Raw genomic sequence first — 19,708 nt, forward strand, 5'->3', positions numbered from 1 at the left:
GGCGTTTGGTATGCTTTCCTTTATTGGTCAGAGTATTGAGTGCAGGAGTTGGGTCATGTTGCAGCTGTACAGGACATTGGTGAGGCCACTGTTGGAATATTGCGTGCAATTTTGGTCTCCTTCTTGTCGGAAAGATCTTGTAAAACTTGAAAGGGTTCAGAAAAGATTAACAAGGATGTTGCCAGGGTTGGAGGATCTGAGCTACAGGGAGAGGCTGAACAGGCTGGGGCTGTTTTCCCTGGAGCGTCAGAAGCTGAGGGGTGACCTTGTAGAAGTTTACAAGGTTATGAGGGGCATGGATAGGATAAATAGGCAAAGTCTTTTCCCTGGGATCGGGGAGTCCAGAACGAGAGGGCATAGGTTTAGGGTGAGAGTGGAAGGATATAAAAGAGACCTTAAGGGGCAACTTTTTCACGCAGAGGGTGGTACGTGTATGGAATGAGCTGCCAGAGGATGTGGTGGAGGCTGGTACAATTGCAACATTTAAGAGGCATTTGGTGGAGTCTTTGAATAGGAAGGGCTTGGAGGGATATGGGCCGGGTGCTAGCAGGTGGGACTAGATTGGATTGGGATATCTGGTTGGCATGGATGGGTTGGATTGAAGGGTCTGTTTCCATGCTGTACATCTCTATGACTCTATTGACAGATTCCATGAAGGCCCCTGGGAATTAATGTTTTCCCCAAGTAGGGAGATTATACTGCCCACCTCTTCCCCCTCCTTTTCCTGATTGGCAAGAAAAATTGGCAAGAAAGAGACTGCCAATTTCCCTTTGGTGTAGATGCAGATCATGTTCGTGGCTAGACCACGGATATCCTGGGAGGGCAGGAAAATTAAAGTAATTGTAGGCTTTTCAGGGATTGGGTCTTCTAATTTTCCATGGAGATTAGAGAACATTACATGTTGATTTGTATTTTATATACAGTCAGTTCTTCTATAACATGATGATTGCATTCTTATGCAGCCCTGCCTTATGGAAAAGTCCATATGGAAACAGTGCTTAAAGTGTTAGCGTTGTAATCGCATTAAAGCCAACACACGTTTTAAAAGTTCATGCTGTAAAAACAGCATCCCCAATTCATCAATAGCATTACAGCAAATTTGCATTGATGAAATGCACGTTATAACAGAATGACCTGTATTTTGAGAGAAATATGTGAATAAACGAAACAGAATTAGCCCCTGCCTGCAGTTTTCTCACTGTAGTAACCTAACAGTATCTGTTCAGTCGGAGCTAGGTGCAGGCTACAGTGTCTTATTTTCTGTGCACTCATTTACAAGGATTCCAAGGCAATGTTAATCCTCCAAACTGAGGCAAACAAGTGGGAAAATCCCTCTTTACTTCAATAATATATCTGATCTAGGTTTATGTCAAACTGTGCCCACAGGTAAGCCCTTTTAAAACCCAAGTCAACAAAAAGGCACAACCTGGATCATTCACAGTCAACGAAAAGTATAACAAGAAGTTAAGCAGGTGATTGGGGTTTAACTGATTTGATTAATTGACTGGGTGGATTTAAAAGGGGAGGATTTGTAAGATTGAGTGATTGATAGTCTTGATCCACAAAAGTTTCTTGGAGATGGTCTCACCAATTGATTTGGATCCTATTTGATATCAGTTGTAGAGGATGGTTGCCCAAAAGATGAAGATTATTAACTGAGTTTTCTTCATATAAAAAGATGTAATTTGAGTTGCTTTCAGGTCATCTCAAATAAGGGTGTGATTTCCCACTGATGTTCTGTGAAGTTGAACATCATGGCCAATGGAAAAATGAAGCAGATATATGGACAGGTTATGTCCTTACCAAAGAAAACTAAGATACTGTATGGTCAGGGGCTCCATGGAGGAATGTTTGGATAATCTTTTAAAATTTATGGATAAAATTCTGGACAAAATAAAAATTATCTGTTAAATGGTTAAAAAGGCAGAGACAGACTTTGATAAATTTAAAAAGCCAGATAATTATTCCATAGAAGCAAACAAAATGGAATTTAACAGAACAAAAATCAAGATAGAAAAAAATCTGTTTGGAGATTTCTAAGCTGTGTTTGTTTTTAAATTGTTGGATTATGCTCATATTGGACATTCTTGGATTAACTGGTATTATTATTTCAGCAAGAAGCAATTTTGAAAGGATGTCAGAAGCCTTTTTAAAAATAAATCCAGAGAGAGCAATAATTCCCAGGGGCTCAAATTCAACAACAACAGAAATAATGTAGGATTCATTGATGATGGCAATGTCCTTATATAGGCTGAAAATGCTAATTATGAAAATGAAATCATAACGAAAAGGAGTGAGGATAGAGATACCTCTAGCACTTAAACAGACAATTGGAATTGGGGAACTATGACAAAAGATTGAATCCCAAGAATTGCCTGGGGTGTTTTAGATGCAAGTCAAAATGCCATTAAGCAATAAATTGTCCTAAATAGAGTAAGAAGGTGTTCAAAGCTACACTAACACAAAAGAATGGGAGGAAGATAATACCGATTTGGGCAGAGAAATCATACTAGTTGCAAGAAGCTTCAACCCAGCAATGAATGTTTTAGTTGCAGACTCATTCAATCATGTTGAATTGTGCCATGGATACACATCCACAGAGCGTGGAGTGGATAGATTAAAATGTTACCCAGATTCTTTCAATAATAAGGACCAAAGTAAAATTCACAAATTTGAAAGTTCTAACTGCTTCAGGTTTGTGGCTGACAACATGCTGACATCACAAAAAAGTGACAATTCCCTGTAAAATAGCTGGTGTAAATTATTTTATCAACATAAATATAACTGTGAAATACTCTTACTGATGAGGTGGCTGTCTGAAAGGTTTTACACATTTCTGACATTATTGTGTCTTTTTAACAAGATCTACCATCTTTATCAAAATATTAAGACAATAATATTGGTTTCAAGAGATAGGCGTTTAAAGGAAAAGAAGCTAATTATCTCAAAACTACATTGGCAGTTTCCCAAGCCATCACAGGTTAAAATTTCTATGAAAAGATTTACAAGTAAGGAACGATGAATACGCTAAATTTACAAGAGATCAATGATAAATGTGGCAGATGTAATAAAAAGAGGAGGACATAGCAGTTATAGCGACAGTTTTGAAGGCATAGGATAAAGAAACAAACATTTTCAGCTTGCACTTCACAGATAGGCAGTTACAGTTAGGAAGTCTACAATCATATAAAATAATTAATAAAGAATAATAGTGAAGAAGACAACGGGGAAGTATTTAGGGACCAGACTAGAGGCACTGGTTAAATTCCAAACTGACAATGGGGGTGGGTGGTATTTACCCATTTATGAGTTTGGAGGTATGTGTGAAAATCTGAACATTGTGGTAATGAACATAGCAGCAGAAAGTTCCTATAGTAATGGAAAGTGTGAATCCACAAAGAAAGCTCTTTTGGTTTCTGACTCACAAACTATCTGGGGTCCAATTTGGAAAAAATGACAAAGATTTTCAATTATGAATTAGAGATGGTGTTTCACTTTACATCAATAAATTCTTTGTATATTGCAAAATATTACTTCCCAGTCATTAAAAGACATTTCTTCTTTTGATGTAAAAAAAACTGACCATCAACATCTTTTAGAATTTTCTTAACACAGATTTTTCGAATGGACTCTTCCAGAATTCCATAGTCAACAGGTTCTTCCTTGATCTTGGGGAAAAGATCAGACACAATACCATTGAAGAGTTTGAGATCATCTAGTAGGAATTTGGGCACATTCACATCACGAATAGCTCTCAGACATATCAGCTCCTGAAAGACAATACAGATTTTATTTTTTTAAAATTGGATTGCATTGTTTTACCTCTAACTACAGTACATTTCTCAGTGACTTTATATTTTGCTGTTCATTAATGGATTTGATACATAGCTGTTATATGGTAGGTCCAAATAGTGGTCTTCATATTTGCAAGAAATATTGACTGGAAGTTATTTAGTTAGTTTATATAAACACTCATACAACACCGCATTCAATTCTAAACCATAGCAGTGATGTGTTATGTGAAAACTAATACAATATTGCAGAAAGCAGGAGTAAAAGGGGTAGTGTAGTGCTTGTAATGATGTTAGCAGGCAGACCTCAGAGAATATGAGTTCCCTGATTGGGAATTTTAATCTGGTTCAATCAGGTAGCTCTGGCTGACAGATATGAACAGGAGTGTCAGACACCTTGCTCACTCTGACAGCGAGCTCTGAGGGAACTGGGTCAGTGTCAAGGATTCTCCACATGTAAATAAAGGGTGACTTGGTGACGGGGTACTAGCCTCTGTGGAGTAATTTCAGATAGAAAAGCCTGACATCTTATGATAAACAATTAGGGCACAGTGATGGGAAATGTAATAATATTTACTCCCCAGATGCACAAAGGGATGTTAAATTCTAAAAAAATGAAAAATATGATCACAAATGTTTGTGAACTTGATGACTTTGATTTAACTGGGATAAGTTGGGGTAGGTCAGAAATGTTAATACGTTGTGAGACTTTGTGTCTCAGAACTTAGCAGCCATTTGGATTGAGTAACCAAAAGCTTGAGAAAACTACTAGCTAACTGGAAGTGAGAACTGCCATTTAAAACAAGCCATTACATTTTCAGCACTACTTCTGTGCCAAGGGAAGGACTAAACACCCTTGTCTCTGAAGCTACCTTGTGAAGAAGTGTCTCCAGGCCTTCACAATCCAATGCAGATTCACCAGTGTGATGATCTATGCCTTTAAGAGAGATTTGTTCTGTCCTGGTTCTCTTCCAATTAAACCTGTTGGACTATAACCTGGTGTTGTGTGATTTTTAACTCTTGAAGAGGGGTATTGTAAATCTGGTGATATGGTGTCTGCTGCATGGAAAGCAGAGTAATAGCTTGGGATGTTTTAAAATTAAACACCATGAGTGGGTGGAGTCAGGTCCACTCAGACCAGGGTTTTATTTTTGCTTTCAGTTACTGAAGTTGGGATTTTGGAGTTGAAGCTGCTCGACACAGTTTTCTCTCTGCTGCTGTAAAAAGCTTAAGTTCCCTCGCTATTGTTAGATTCATGTTTTCGTTTTTTCATTTCTCCTATACTGGAAAAGATAGCAAGTGAACAAATCTGTTTTGCTGAATTTGCATATGCCAAAGTGTGTTTATGAGACGCGGTTATATTGGAACAGTTGATGCGCAGTATTTAAATACTATATTATTTTGTTAAGTATTTTGATTGGATTAAAGTTATGCTAGGTCTTTTTTATTTGTATTTTAACTGTGGTGTAAGAATAAAGTGTGTTTTGCTTAAAGTCTAGTAGTTTGACTAATCAAATCACATCTGGAATGCAGCACCTTAAATTTGCCTTGAAATAAGAAGTTAGGGTCTAGGTTATCTTCTTGATATGTTGGTCTGCAGGGGTCACGGTGTAAAACAATGCATCCAATAATGTAATATTCAGCATAAAATATTCTTTTCCTAAAAATTATGGAAGACTATGGAAGTACATAAGATTGTAAGAATGGCACCCTGTCCTGGTAGCCAGTTTTCACAATGGCCTAACTAGCATGATAATTGTTAAATATGTTTTTCCAATACAACGACTGAGATTTTCAGGGTCAGGAATCAATCTCCACATAAGTTTCAGATCTCAATCCATGCCACATCTGTGTTTTCAAGAAGGAGTTAGGTTTAGTTCTTAAAGCTAAAGGGTTCAAACAGTATGGCTAGAAATTGGGTACTGAATCAGATGACCAGGAATGATCATTTTGAATGCTGGAGAAGGCTCAAAGTGCTGAATAGTCCACTCCTACACCTATCTCTATTTTCTTTGTATGCCCATGCTCCAATTAGACTAGCATTGAGTTCAATGCCTAATTATTGACACCAAGTACTGCCAGGTGGTGGAAAGTTACTGTGGAGCAGAAACCTCAAAGATTAATGGTAGCCCTGACTCGGCTTGCCATTTGCAGGCTGTATAGAGGAGACAGTAGAGTCAAGAGTGTGGTGCTAGAAAAGCACAGCAGGTCAGGCGGCATCCAAGGAGCAGGAAAATCAATGTTTCAGGCAAAAACCCTTCCTGATGAAGGGCTTTTGCCCGAAATGTTGATTTTACTGCTCCTCGGAAGCTGCATGATCTGCTATGCTTTTCCAGCACCATTCACTTGACTCTAATCTCCAGCATCTGCAGTCCTCACTTTCGCCTAGAGGAGACAGTACATCAGGAAACTAAAGAAGTGGCCCAATGAAAACATACTGCATGCTATCTGAGACAATAACCTTATTGCCAAAAATGTTACACAGAAAAAGCATTACCCCCAACAGCTGTGCACCAAAATACAACAAGATATTCATGTTCAGCAATATGCCAACTGAAATTGCTTTCTGCAACTCATTATTAAGCTCTTCAAGCAGCTTAATGGGCAGTTGCTCAGTGGCAAGCAGATTCCAGCTTAATTCCCTCACCCTCACTTTGAAAATAACAGTACATACAGAAGGTGTTGGGAATCTGACATACCAGTCAGAGGCACTATATCCAAATCATGACTCCTCTAGGTCTCACCCTACCAAATGATTGAAAAACATTTTGCTATGTGTTTCTCAAGTGCCTGAAAAACATTCAGTTCTTATCTCTATGCCAAAGAAAATGGAGAGAGAGCCAATGACGTCAGGTCTCTGTCCTTTATGTTTTTCCTGGATTTCCAGAGTTTTCATTGAGGTATTATTAAAAGTTGCATGCCCAACTTAATCATATCCTGATTCAGTATTTTTGGGCCCTTCTAATACCTGCTAATATCAAAGTAAGTCCATTTCTAGTGCACCGCAAGAAACCTACATTTGGGTCTAGTGCCTGATCTTTTTTTGCAACAGTGGTCATGTGTAAATCAATGCATCCAACAATTCAGCATGAAATATTCTCTGACAACCTATTATTCTAACTACTTATTCTTTGATTTGTAAATGCCTACTGGCTAGCAATTATTCAATTTCTAACATATTTATAGGGACATTGAGAACAAGAGCAAGGAAGTGACGTTGAAATTGTACAAGACACTTGTTAGGTCAGCTGAAGTATTATTTATGCCACATTATAGAAAAGATGGGAATACACTAGAGAGAGTGCAGGAGTGATTTACAAGAATGAGAAATTTCAGTTATGAGGTCAGTTTGATTTACTAGGATATTGCCAAGAATGGAGGGTTTGAATTACAAAAATAGGCTGGGACCTTTTTCACGGGCGCATAGGAGGTTAAGGGATGGCCTTATAGAGATTTACGAAATCATGAGGGGCTTATGTAAGGTGAATAGCAACAGTATTTTCCCTAAGGTGGCTGAGTTGAAAGCTAGTGGGGATATTTTTAAGGTGAGAGGAGAAAGATTTCAAAAGACATGAGGGCAACATTTTTACAAAGAGTGGTTCGTATGTGGAATGAAATGCCAGAGGAAGTGGTGGATGCAGGTACATTTACAACATTTAAAAAATATTTGGATAATTACATGAATATGAAGGAATGTGGGCCAAGCACAGGCAAGTGGGACTAGTTTGGGCACATGGTTCAATGTGCACTAATTGAACTGAAGGTCTGTTTCCATGCTATATGACTATAAAACTATGCTCTCCTTGTCGAGAAGAAAGCTGAGAGGAGATTTCATAAAGGGTTTCACAATCATATGTGGGTTGGATCGAGTACATAGGGAGGAGCTGTTCCCACTCAGGAAATGGAAAAAGAGCAAGGGGCACAGATTGAAAGCGATGTGCTATCGAAGCAAGGTTGATGTGAGAAAAAACTTTTTTGCATTGCGAGTAATTAGGGATGGAATGCACGGCCTACAAATATGGTGCAGGCAGGTTCAACTGAGGCATTCAAGAGATTAATGGATGAATATGTGGATAGAAATGGTACACAGTGATGTGGGGAAAGGAAGGAGGTTGGCATTAGTTAACAGAACTGGGGTTGGCACAATGAGCTGAATGCCTTCTGTACCGTAACAATTTTGTAATTCCACGTTATTTCTAAATGTCATAAATGATTTTGTGGTTAAAATGTTACATTGTAATGAATGGGAATGTGTCTTTGTGCAGTAGAGTTCTCTAACTTAAATGCTTTCAGCACAGCTAGGTTACTATTTCAGTGGGTTTTTTTCCCACGTTGATTCCTTTGAGTTTGCTTGCCTAGTAGGTGTACATATTGTACTGTTATTATGGAGCTTAGAAATGAGAATTTGACATCAGTTGGCATGCAAGTGCTGAGAGACTTAGAAAATCAAAAATACGAAAAGGCGGGGTTGGCATGGTTTTATTAAAGGAAAATTTGCATGTGATAAATTAAGTAGGATTTGTAAAGGTAAACCTAACATAATTGATGATGGAAAAGCTGTGAAAGTGATATATTTTGCTTTGAAGAGGTGTTAACAAAGGTTGTTGCACAAGTTAAGGGCTTAAGGAATGGGGGTAAGATATTCACAAAGAGGCTTGGTTAATAGACAAGAAATTGGAATTAGTAAGGAATTTCTTATGATCTATATTAAATCAGTGGAGGTACCAGTGAAGTATAATGTATCCAGGTCTGCTGGCGACAGACGGCAAGTTGGGAGAGCTGTGTGGAGTCCACACTGGTTGCAAAAGGATATAAATATGCTCAGTGAATGGATAAGAGATAATAGGTGGAGTATAATGTGGAAAAAAATGTGATTTATCACTCAAAGAAAGCTTAGAAAAGCTGAAAATTAATTGGTTACATACTACTCAATGGTATTCAGTGGGATTTGGATCTTTTGTGCAAGAAACACATTTATCATGCATATACATCAAGTAACCAGGAAGCAAATGATATTTTGACCTTTCTTAAACAAAGGTAAGAGTAAATATTGCTGCAGTTGTACAGGGCTTTGGTGAGATGGTGTACTTGTGTCTTACTTTCCACATCGAAGGTAGGATATTTTTGGCTGAGGGTATGATGAAGGTTCACAAATTGATTCCTGAGATGAGAATGTTAATATTCGAGAAGAGATTATTTGAATGGGCATTTATTCCTGGTGTTGAGAAGTATAAAAAAACAGCCTCAATATGAGATTCTTGAAAGTTTTGATAAGATGGATGTGGAAAGGCTGTTTTGACTTGCTGCATTGGTGCCTCAGTGGTTAGCCCTGCTGCCTCTCAGTGCCAGGGACCTGGATTCAATTCCAGCCTCGGGCGACTGTCAGTGAGAGTTTGCAATTCTCCCCATGTCTGAGTGGGTTTCCTCCGGGTGCTCTGGTTTCCTCCCACAGTCCAAAGATGTGCAGGTTAGGTGAACTGGCCATGCTAAATTGCCCACAGTGTTCAGGGATATGTAGGCTAGGTGCATTAGTTGGAGGAAATGTAGAGTAATACAGAGCGGAATGGGTCTGGGTAGGATACTCTTCAGAGTTGGTTGGACTTGTTGGGCTAGATGGCCTGTTTCCACACTGTAGGGATTCTGTTCTATGAAATTACTAATTCTGGAGATTAAGAACTGATGAAGTATTAATTAATTTTATGACTAGAATGTTGCTTCATTAATTTTAGTACCTCATCCATATTTGGATTTTCCCTCTTCAGGTTTCCTGCAGCTGAGATCACAGTTTTTACAGCTCTCATTCCAAAGTCATAATGATCCTGTAGCAAAGACACCAATTAATAATGAAGATAAGTCTTAGTAAGCTTCACACCATAGATTGTGCTGCATTCCTATTTGCCATGAAATTCTTTGAGTCCCTCAAAACTATTCTGCATTATTTTATGCTTATTTGCAACTAAAGCATCCATTTAAAACTATTCCCACACTAATCTCTGAATTAATGGACAGTGACGCATACAGATAAATAAGCATTTCAGGGTCAAAAATAATTTAATATAGATGCTGCATTCTACTCAAAGTTTATTGATCTGAAAAACTGGGCTAGGTTTTACAGTTCTGAAGAAGGGTCACTGGAAACTCTGCGGTCTCTCCACAGGAGGACTGGCTGAGGTTTTCTAGCAATTTCTGATTTTGTTTCTGATTTTTAGCATCTAAAGCTCTTTGTTTGTTTTGTCTAGATTTTACAGGGTACTTTAATCCTTGAGCATGTGACAGTTTAACAGTAGGAGAAACGTCAATCGTTTCAATTCTCCCCTCTCTTGGGTGGAAATCCTACTTTAGATAGCCATGCCAGCCAATTGGTAAAGCAGATAGTTCTGATCCCATCAGTGCAATGGGAACATTGACAACTGCTGTCCGATCACACCAAGGAGGCCAGGTAAGTCCAAAATTAGTCTTTGGGTTGAAGCAGACTAAGAGCAAATAATGCAGTCCTGTGGCATTTTGAATGCTTACACCCTTATTAAAGTAACTTTATGCACTAATGTCAGGGAGCCAGTTAATATTTTTTGTGTGTCCTTCAGGTCAGGCAGCATTGAGCACAACATGATGAAAAAGCAGAGTGAGGAGCCACAGTGCTGCATCCCAGCAGCTTGTGAACAGCTACTGAATGGCTTTATAATACTGCAACATGTGTTTTTATCATTCCAGCACCGGTCCCTTTAAGAAAGGTGATAGACATGCAGCAAACAGATCCTTTTTACATGAGGTGTCTATATTTGGTGCTTCTAGGCTAATGGCTAAAGAGGCCAAACTTAGGGAGACAGGTTCTGCCATAAATGCTGTATGTGGACCTACCAAGTGCAGTCGGTTGTTGTTGTTTTCAGTATTAGTGTCAGTTGCAATGACTGTGCAGTCAATGGCCACCATGATGGTATATGCCAGCACAAAGGAAATGTTGCCATTGTTTAAAAGAGAAGTGCAATTTAGGAACAAGAAGATCTGAGCACCACTTTTGTTATTATTTTATTTGGTCCTCTGTCCAAAGGCAGATCCAAACCATAGCGCCACCATCTTCACCATGTATAGGGCAAAGATGCAGCTTCCAAATCCGCCCTTGTTGAAATGGTGACCCAATACCAATTTCATCCAAATCGGCAATCCAGTTATCTGATCCAACTAGCTTCCCCCAGGGAGTGCCTGTTGATGTTGCAACATTAGGTATCTGGAGAAAGTGAATAGTGATGGAAGGGGCTCCAATTTTTTTCATCATGCATCTGATCAGGAGCCACTCTTATTGTTAAAGTCTAATTGGTGGATTGGTTGCAGATTGATACTCAAGTCTGGCCACACCATGACTGCACGTTCCTAGTCTTGAACAAGGGATTCTGGCACAGAGGCAGGGACACCACCTTCATCATGATGGTCTCAAATACAGATGGCTTAATGACATATTTGGGTACCTTGAATGTCAATCTATATTATTACTCAACAATTTTTAAAGAAATATAACTTTTGATGAGGTAATCCAATGTATTTCCAACTAGGTCCAATAACAAGTATAAAGATATGCTTAAATATTAGATTGCAAAGAGAATACTGTTACTTTTAAACTTCTAAGTTACCTGTGAACTGAGTTGCTCAGAGGATAGTTTGAAAGTTGAGGTGATTTTCTTCGCGAGAACTTTGGCGTTGCTAAACCCAAAGGAATACAGAGAAATCTCAGCAATCATGGCGTAGTCAGGGACCATCATGGCTACTGGCCTAAACAAAGCCTAAACAACAGGAAACCTATTACCATTCAACAAACACGGAAAATACATTTCAAACCATAGAGCAAGAACAGAACACAACGGAATACAACATAAATTAAATCCCTAAACTGGTGACTTTGACTAATTGGGAACTAATTGCTGCTCTTGAAAAGTAAATGTAATTAACATTTTGACCCCAAAATTTATAGGGAGAAGAGAATGGAGTGATGGAGTGTGGTAGTGGGGTCACCCTTAAAACCCAGAGTTAGGATAGGCTTTTATTACAGCAGGAGATTTTATTACATCAGTTTCTCACCTAGCAGTCAGCAAGCTGACAGGCTAGCTGCGAGGTGAAAAAGTCTGCAGGAAGACTCCAGCCAGGGACTACTGGGTCTGAAGGGGACTTAGGGGAGTGTTCAATGAAGACAAGCTGTGATAGACAAAAAGGATGTTATAGTTTTTGTTGAAGTGGCAAAGGGAATACAATTTTCCTGGCAAGAACAATTCAGAGCACTCTGACAGTTAATAATTTTCTGAAGACAGCAGTTTCTACATCCATTTCACTGTCAGGTTTCTTAAAGCCTCAGGTAACCTGGCCAATAGCTGTTAAATTTAAATCAGGTTTCCAAATGCAATTGAGAGACTAATTTAAAATTGATAATTAATTATTCTGTATCCCCAGGCAGGCTGCAAGTGTATGCAGAACTTACCATTATAAAAATGGCAGGAGGTGGACACATAGTGGATTGAGGATCTGTTCTCCCTGTTCTAATTTTTAACCTCTCCTTCTGCTTGTTTTTGAGGAGTTAATGTTGAGAACATCATCTACAATAATTACATTGTAGTAGGCCTGCAGTACTGTCTGAAACTGTGACACAGTGTAGGGACTGCAATGTCAAAATTTTCAGAGTGGACCAATTTATATTTTTATTTACTATTTTCGATCATGTTACAAATTTGTTACAAAGATGACGTACAGAAGCAAAGTCGTTCTACTTTCACCTATTTATATAGGACATGATTCATGTGCCATGCAAGTGCTATAAAATATTCACTTCTTCAGTACTAACATCATCTTTCTCTGTAGTACACGGTGTTTCACTCTACCTGTCTGTACTGTTCTTTGTAATGGGTTATCCTCTTGCTTTTCCACAATTACTTCCTGTTTTTAAGCTTCCATTGTTAGCTTAGTCTTATTTTCTGTTAACAAGTTAGCTTTTAATGCCGTCACCAAAGCATCGGGTCAAGCTTCCATATCTGTTGATAACACCTAACTTTGCTCTCTGGCTCCCAATCCTCAACTCAGACCTTTGCTATCTAATCAATCTACTTGTTTAAACTTGGCAATGCTTACAGCGACACTACTATCCCCAACTCTGCATCTTAGATGGAACAAAAACAGACAATGGTGGAAAAGCTCAGCAGATCTGGCAGCATCTGTGGAGAGAAATCAGAGATGGCATTTTGGTTCCAGTTACCTTTCTTCAGAACTGATGGTAGCTAGGAAGAAATTGCTTTTTATGCAGACGATAGGGTAAGGGGAGGAGGTAAGGAGTAAATGATCAGGGAAGATAGAGCCCAAAGAGAGAGAAGAATAGTTGGACAGACATAGGAGTAGATAATAGTCAGCTTAGAAGAACAAATAGCTACTAATAGGGTCAATTACTAACCAACATTAATTGTGTGTAATGGCAGATCAGATGATAACAAGGCTTGGTGTATGGGTGTTGGGGTAAGGACATGGGAGAAGGTGCCTCAAGGCCTAAAATTGTTGAATTCCATCTCCTGAAGGGTGTAAAGTTCCCAAGTGGAAAATGAGATGCTGTTTTTCCAGCTTGTGCTGAGCATTGCTGGAGTACTGCAGTAAGCCTGAGACAGAGATGTGTGTTGTAGTGACAGGCAACTGGAAGCTCATGGCCTTTTTTACAAAAGAACACAGGTGTTCTACAAAACAGTCACCCAGTTTATGTTTCATTTCTCCAATGTAGAGAAAACCACATTGTGAGGACTGAATACAGTAGACTAGATTGTTGTTTGCTTAGACTGTGCCCAAATACATGGCAACCTGCTTTCCTAGTTGGTGTTCAACTTCAAACTCAAAATTCTGCTTTATCACCAGTGTCCTGTTTTGACCAGTAAATTTGCTTGCCTCCATTGCAAGCTCACCCCTTCATTGAACCTTTTTTTTTGATGACTTATCATCTCCAAACTCAGCTTCACCAATTCATTATGACATGCTCCCAATTTCTATCCTACCTAAGTAATTCATTAAAACTCTGCCATCCTGATTACCTGATGCTTACAAATTCCATTAATTCTGTTCGCACCAAACTGACTCCAACTCTCTATATCATTGTTAACTTATTCCAAACGGCTCCTCCATCGAGAAGTCTCTCAAAATATATCCCCTGTTCCACTATCTCTGTAGTGCTACATTGTTTTCATTTCTTGCACCTTCTGTTTTCCATGCCATGATTCTGGCTTATTGCTGGAATTTGCTGTCAGTGGAAAAGCATCATTGATCTCAAAGAAAGATGCCCACAGAAATAAAGCAATCCCCGTGGCACAGACCACATCTTTCCCAATTTTATTTTGAATATAGAACAAGGTCAAGGAGATTTCTGGATATTCAACAGTGATGTAATCAAGGAAACAATCAGAATGAAGTATTCTCTCAGACAGCAATCTAGGAAATACATATTGCTGAATTCCTTCACTCTGAAGTTCTACATTTTATCGGTAATGAAATAAATTATTGCAAAATAGACATGTGATTATGGTAGAAGCTAAGCTGTCTTAACATTGCTTGATAAAACTGCATTGAAAGATGTGAAATTTCCTATAGTGGTGATACCTGACATTAGATGAATATAAAATTACTTTCACAGGACCAGTGGAACTGCTTGTCAATAATTGTGAACTTAGAATTCTGTTAAAAATCTAGTAATACTTCAGCCAACAGGATGTAACTTTTTCAAGAATTTTTACAGCAGGAATAAGAATGTAAGAGTGGAATTTTGGACCTTGTTAATTTCTATTTGATTGTAGTCTAACAGCACTTCAACAGCACATCCTCTAGAGAAGCATAGAATCACAGACAGCAACTTGGGGATACATGTGCAAATCCTGGAAATTTCAGATAGTTTCAAAGGAATAATGTCCCTTCTGCTGAATTAAAATATTGAATGCAATATTTTAATTTACTGTTCCCTTAATTTCTTTATTCCTACCTTTGATTGGTCAACTTTTACTTGAGATAATATAATTCTTTTCACATTTGGACACCTATACACTAACTTACTCTTGTATTCTCCTTTCTTTGAGCTGCAGTTTATGTTTTTTTGATGATGTCATAGATGCATCAAGATTTTGGAGGACTTCTTGCCATATGGCAGCAAGATTTCTTGCCCGATCTTACCAAACTCGACTCATTAATTATCTACCCTGCCCCGATGTCTTTCACATCCAATTTCTGCCTCATTTTACCATGCACCAGAACATCACACCACTCAGCAGATATCCGGGAATTCACTGACATTCCTTTCACCCACACCATCTTTAAAAACTGTCAGTCCGGAATTGCCCTGCACAATTGCTGATATTTTCCCTAGACATGGCAGATAGAGGAAATCAGTGACCCACTTTCCAGGCATGATCCTGAGGTCTTGCTGAAAAGGGTGTGCACAGGAGGGACTTCCTGTTCCCCCCAGAACTAGCATGGAGGCCACAAAAACAGGCTCCTCGGAATTTGTAATCTGGGTTAAAGCTGTCTAAGCCATCTAGAGAAATACACGTAAAAAGGTGCATGTCCTTCTCCACTCTGTCAGCATAAGTTCTACCTCTTCTCTCTAATATCTCACACTTAAGCTTTCTCTGCTACTGCCCCCCACCTTCTATCAGAGGTCATGATCTATCACTCTCACTTGGGATGCTTTCCGATCTACACAAACAGTGACACCCACCTCTTTCTCATCACAGGAGGACAATAACCCACAATAAGGTCAAAAGTTTTAAGATGGGTGGCTTGCTGCGCATCATTTGGCAGTGAGCAGGAGAGGATCTTGATGCCGACTGCCTCAGAGAGTGTCTGAACTGGGATCAGAGGCTGCCTTTGACTTATTATGTTGGGACCTCCTGAGTGAAGGCTATCCTCTTTGACTTGACAGTGGCATGCTGACAATAATATCCAACCCCTATCTTAAATGGTAAGTAGCAGAACTGAAGAAGCTTCATATCAGACTCGAATGTTAAATCTATTTCTCTCCAAAATGATACATAACCTGTACATTTTCTCCAGAACTTTCTATTTTTATTGCAGGAGAAAAACAAGTCAATTTGGTCTGTCATAGGGGTTTTTTTTAGAAGCTATTATTAGCAGGCACTAAGAAAAAAGTCAAGGTAATCAGGCAAAGTCACATGTAATCACAGTTAACAAATTTCTTGGAGTTCTTTGATGAAGTACCATTAACCATGGATAAACAAGAATCAATGGCTGTGCTCTGTTTCCGTGCTGTACATCTCTATGACTATGACTCTAAGTTAGGCGTTTTTGCTTCGGTCCTGAACTGTGTATGAATGCAAGGCTTCAACAGCATGTCTCTTTTTTACAGCAATGCTCAATGCTAATTACGTACAAATTCCAGTTCTAGTTAAGATACAATGTTATGTAAATATGTGAAGACACTGTTTATGTTCCATTTCTGTTAAAGATGCAGTGTCCATAATAATAGCACAGACTAGGAGAAAGTGAGGACTGCAGATGCTGGAGAGTCAGAGTTGATAAAGCATGGCACTGCACTGAAAAAAGCACAGCAGGTCAGGCAGCATTCACGGAGCATGAGAGTCTGGTATAACCCTTCTTCAGGTCTGGGGGTGAGAAGGGGACTAAGAAATAAATAGGAGTGGAGGCGTGGGACTAGGGTAAAGGTAGCTGTGATGGCAATAGGTGGGTGAAGGTAGGAGGTGATGTGATGGGTCGATGGGAAGTGTGAAGTGGATAGGTGGGAAGCAAGATGGACAGGTAGGTTAGGTCAAGAGAACAGATCTGAGTCGGCGGTTTGGATCTACGATGAAATACAGGAGGGGAGATTTGGAAACTGGTGAATTCAGTGTTCATGCTGTGTGGTTGTAGGCTGCTGAGGTGGAAAATGAGGTGTTCCTCCTCCGGTTGTGTCAGTGGTGGAGGAGGTCCAGGATGGATATATCCTCAGAGGAGTGGGAGGTGGCCTGGAAATGGCTACTGGAAGGTGTGGTTGGTTGGTGCGTATGGATCGGAGATGTCCCCTGAACCATCCTGTGAGTTTGTGCTTGGCCTCTCCAATGTAGAGGACACCACATCAAGAGCACTTGGATGCAATAAATGTGGTTGGAGGACGTACAAGTAAATCTCTGCCAGATTTGGAATGATCCTTTGGGGCCTTGGACTGAGATGAGGGATGAGGCGTGGCCACAGATTTTGCACCTCTTACAGCAGCAGGGGAAGGTGCCAGGGAGAGGGACTTGGTGAGGAGTGTGGACCTAACAAGGGAGTCGCAGAGGAAACAGACCCTACGGAATGCAGACATGGATGGGGAGGGAAATAGGTTTTTGGTGGTGGAGTCTGACTGTAGGTTGTGAAAATGTTGGAGGGTGATTGCTGGATTTTGCATATACTTTATATATTCCAATTTTAGATGTGTAGCAGTAAATAAAAATATACAAAAACAATAACTATGTTCTTTTTCTGTTTAAGATACACTATTGTTCAAACAGGTTGGTGTATAAGTGGGAATGATGGCAGATAGGTAGCATGATAAATACAAATATTGGCAGAATGGCAAGGGATTATGGTGGCAGATGGGTTGGGTGGCAGGAGGGTAGGATTGAAGATTGGTAGAATGCCAGGTCAGTAGGCTTGGAGATGGGTATCAGGTAGGTAGTTTGGCAATGGCAGTATAGTAGAATAGCAGATAGGATGGGTAAATTGGGAGTAGTCACATTGTTTGGAGATGGTCAAGGATTAGCCAGGTGACGGAGGCTAGTCAGGTCAGAAAATGTAATCAGGTCAGGAGAAATTATGGGAATGTTCATGTTCATGTAGGGAGGCAATGGCCTAAAGATATTATCACGAGACTGTTAATCCAGAGGATAGACAGGGGACCCAAGCTGGAATCACGCCCCGGCTGACGGTGTAATTTTAACTCAGTAAATTCTGGAAGTAAGGGTCTAACAATGACCATGAATCCATTGTCAATTGTTGGAAAAACCCATCTGGTTCAATAATATCCTTTTGGGAAGGAATCTCCCATTCTGACCAAGTCTGGTCTACATGTGACTCCAGATCCACTGTTTTAACTGCCCTCTGGGCAATTAGGGATGAGTAATAAATGCTGGGCTTGGCCAGCAACACCCTCATCCTGTGAGTGAAATTTTAAAAAGTTGGAAGAGATCAAGGGATTAGCCGAGTTGGCGTGAGATATTGGCAGGGAAATGGGGGAATGAGATCAATGTGATTGATTGCTTGGGTGTCAAGAAAGGTGCCAGTTGTAAAGTTAAGTAGGAGTTGGACTGGGATTTTTCTGTCTAACATTTAGTCAGAATGGACAATTATCCAGGTAAGTAGATTGGAACTGTTCAAAGCAACCAAATTTTAATCAAAGTCAAGAATATTTTCAGATGGTCTCAGAATACAAGGGAATTACCCTTTGGAGGTTCAGCACATCAGGACTTTCATAGGGTCCTGATTCACACCCTGGTTTGTATATCAGGTCTCATACAATCTGGAGACTGCAAGATCTGGGCCACATAGAATTTGCAACACAGAAACATGTAATGTAGTCCAACATCTCTTTTAACTTTCATGCTCCTCATGAGCTTCCACTCACCTCACTCCAGCTCACCCTACCAGCCTATATATAATTTCTGTTATATTGTCTTTCATGTATTACAGGTGGCATGCAAAATGTCTAATCTAGAAGATGTCGCTAATAAAACTTTCGTAGGTAAAAACAATGACTGCAGATGCTGGAAACCAGATTCTGGATCAATGGTGCTGGAAGAGCACAGCAATTCAGGCAGCATCGAGGAGCTTCAGCAAAATCGACTTTGCCTACCTTAAGATTATCAGGTAACTCTGTGCGACCAGCATAGCCAGGGTTCATGGTAATGAAGACAGCACAGGATGGTATCAGTGTGATCTCAACGCCTTCAAACATGAATCGATCAACCTGCAAAAAACATTCACAACATTGAGTCCCTTTGCTGGGTTGCAAAGATGTGAACAATCATATGCAGCACTTAAACTTTTTACATTGTTAAAACTCTCATATCTATGATTTGGAATCGTTGTACAGAAAACACAAATTCATAATTTCACAGGATGCAAGCATGCTAGCGAGACCAGCATGTCCATCCTTAACAGAGGTTGAAAAGGTGGTGGCGAGCTGCACCTGAAACTTTGCAGCCCATGAGGGTAGATGCATCCACAGGGCTGACAAATAGGGAGTCCCTGGATTCTGACGTAACAGCAATACAGCAAGTCAGGATGGTGTGGGGCTTTGAAGGGAACCTGCAAGTAGATATGCTCCAGTGCTTCTGCTGCTCTTGTCCTAGCTGGTAGAAGTTGAAGGCTTGGGAGATACTGTTGAAGGAATCTTGTTAAGTTGCTGCAGAGTATCCTGTAAATGGTACACATTGCAACAATTGTGCATCAATAGTGGAGGTAATGAATGTTGAAAGTGATGAATGGAGTGCCAATAGATCACTGTCCTGTATATTTTTAAGTTTCTTAATTATTGTTGAAGTTGCACTCAACGGGGCAAATGGAGACTAATCCATCACATTCCTGAATTATGCTTTGTAGATGGTGAACAAACTTTAGGGTCTTGAGGTTAGTTAATTGCTGCAGGGTTCCAAGGCAACTGATCTGTTCTTGGAGCCACAGTATTTGTATGACTGATCCAGTTCAATTTTGGATCAATGGTAATCTCCAGGAGATGCAGAATTCAGTGGTGTTAATTTTATTATGAATCTCATGGAGAGTTGGTTAGATTCTCTCTAATTGAGATGGTCATTGCCTAGCTCCTGTGTAGGACCAATACTACTTGCCATGTATCAACTCAAGGTTGGAAGTTGTCCAGGTCTTACTGCACAGACTGATTCAACATCTGAGGAGTTGTGAGTGAT

At 39.7% G+C, this 19,708-nt stretch overlaps 1 protein-coding gene across 1 annotated transcript in view; it reads right to left on the reverse strand.

Moving 5' to 3' along the window:
• dnah1 (dynein, axonemal, heavy chain 1) overlaps positions 1–19,708 on the reverse strand; it is a 420,700-nt gene that overhangs the window by 217,392 nt on the left and 183,600 nt on the right. Inside the window, exons 32-35 of the mRNA XM_043708503.1 lie at positions 18,637–18,750; positions 11,417–11,566; positions 9,524–9,610; positions 3,584–3,770 (exon numbers count right to left, since the gene is read on the reverse strand). Coding sequence (XP_043564438.1) covers positions 3,584–3,770; positions 9,524–9,610; positions 11,417–11,566; positions 18,637–18,750 — 538 coding nt within the window. The remainder of the gene's footprint in view (positions 1–3,583; positions 3,771–9,523; positions 9,611–11,416; positions 11,567–18,636; positions 18,751–19,708) is intronic.

Source organism: Chiloscyllium plagiosum, chromosome 18 (assembly GCF_004010195.1).
Source record: "Chiloscyllium plagiosum isolate BGI_BamShark_2017 chromosome 18, ASM401019v2, whole genome shotgun sequence".
NCBI classification, from domain to species: domain Eukaryota; kingdom Metazoa; phylum Chordata; class Chondrichthyes; order Orectolobiformes; family Hemiscylliidae; genus Chiloscyllium; species Chiloscyllium plagiosum.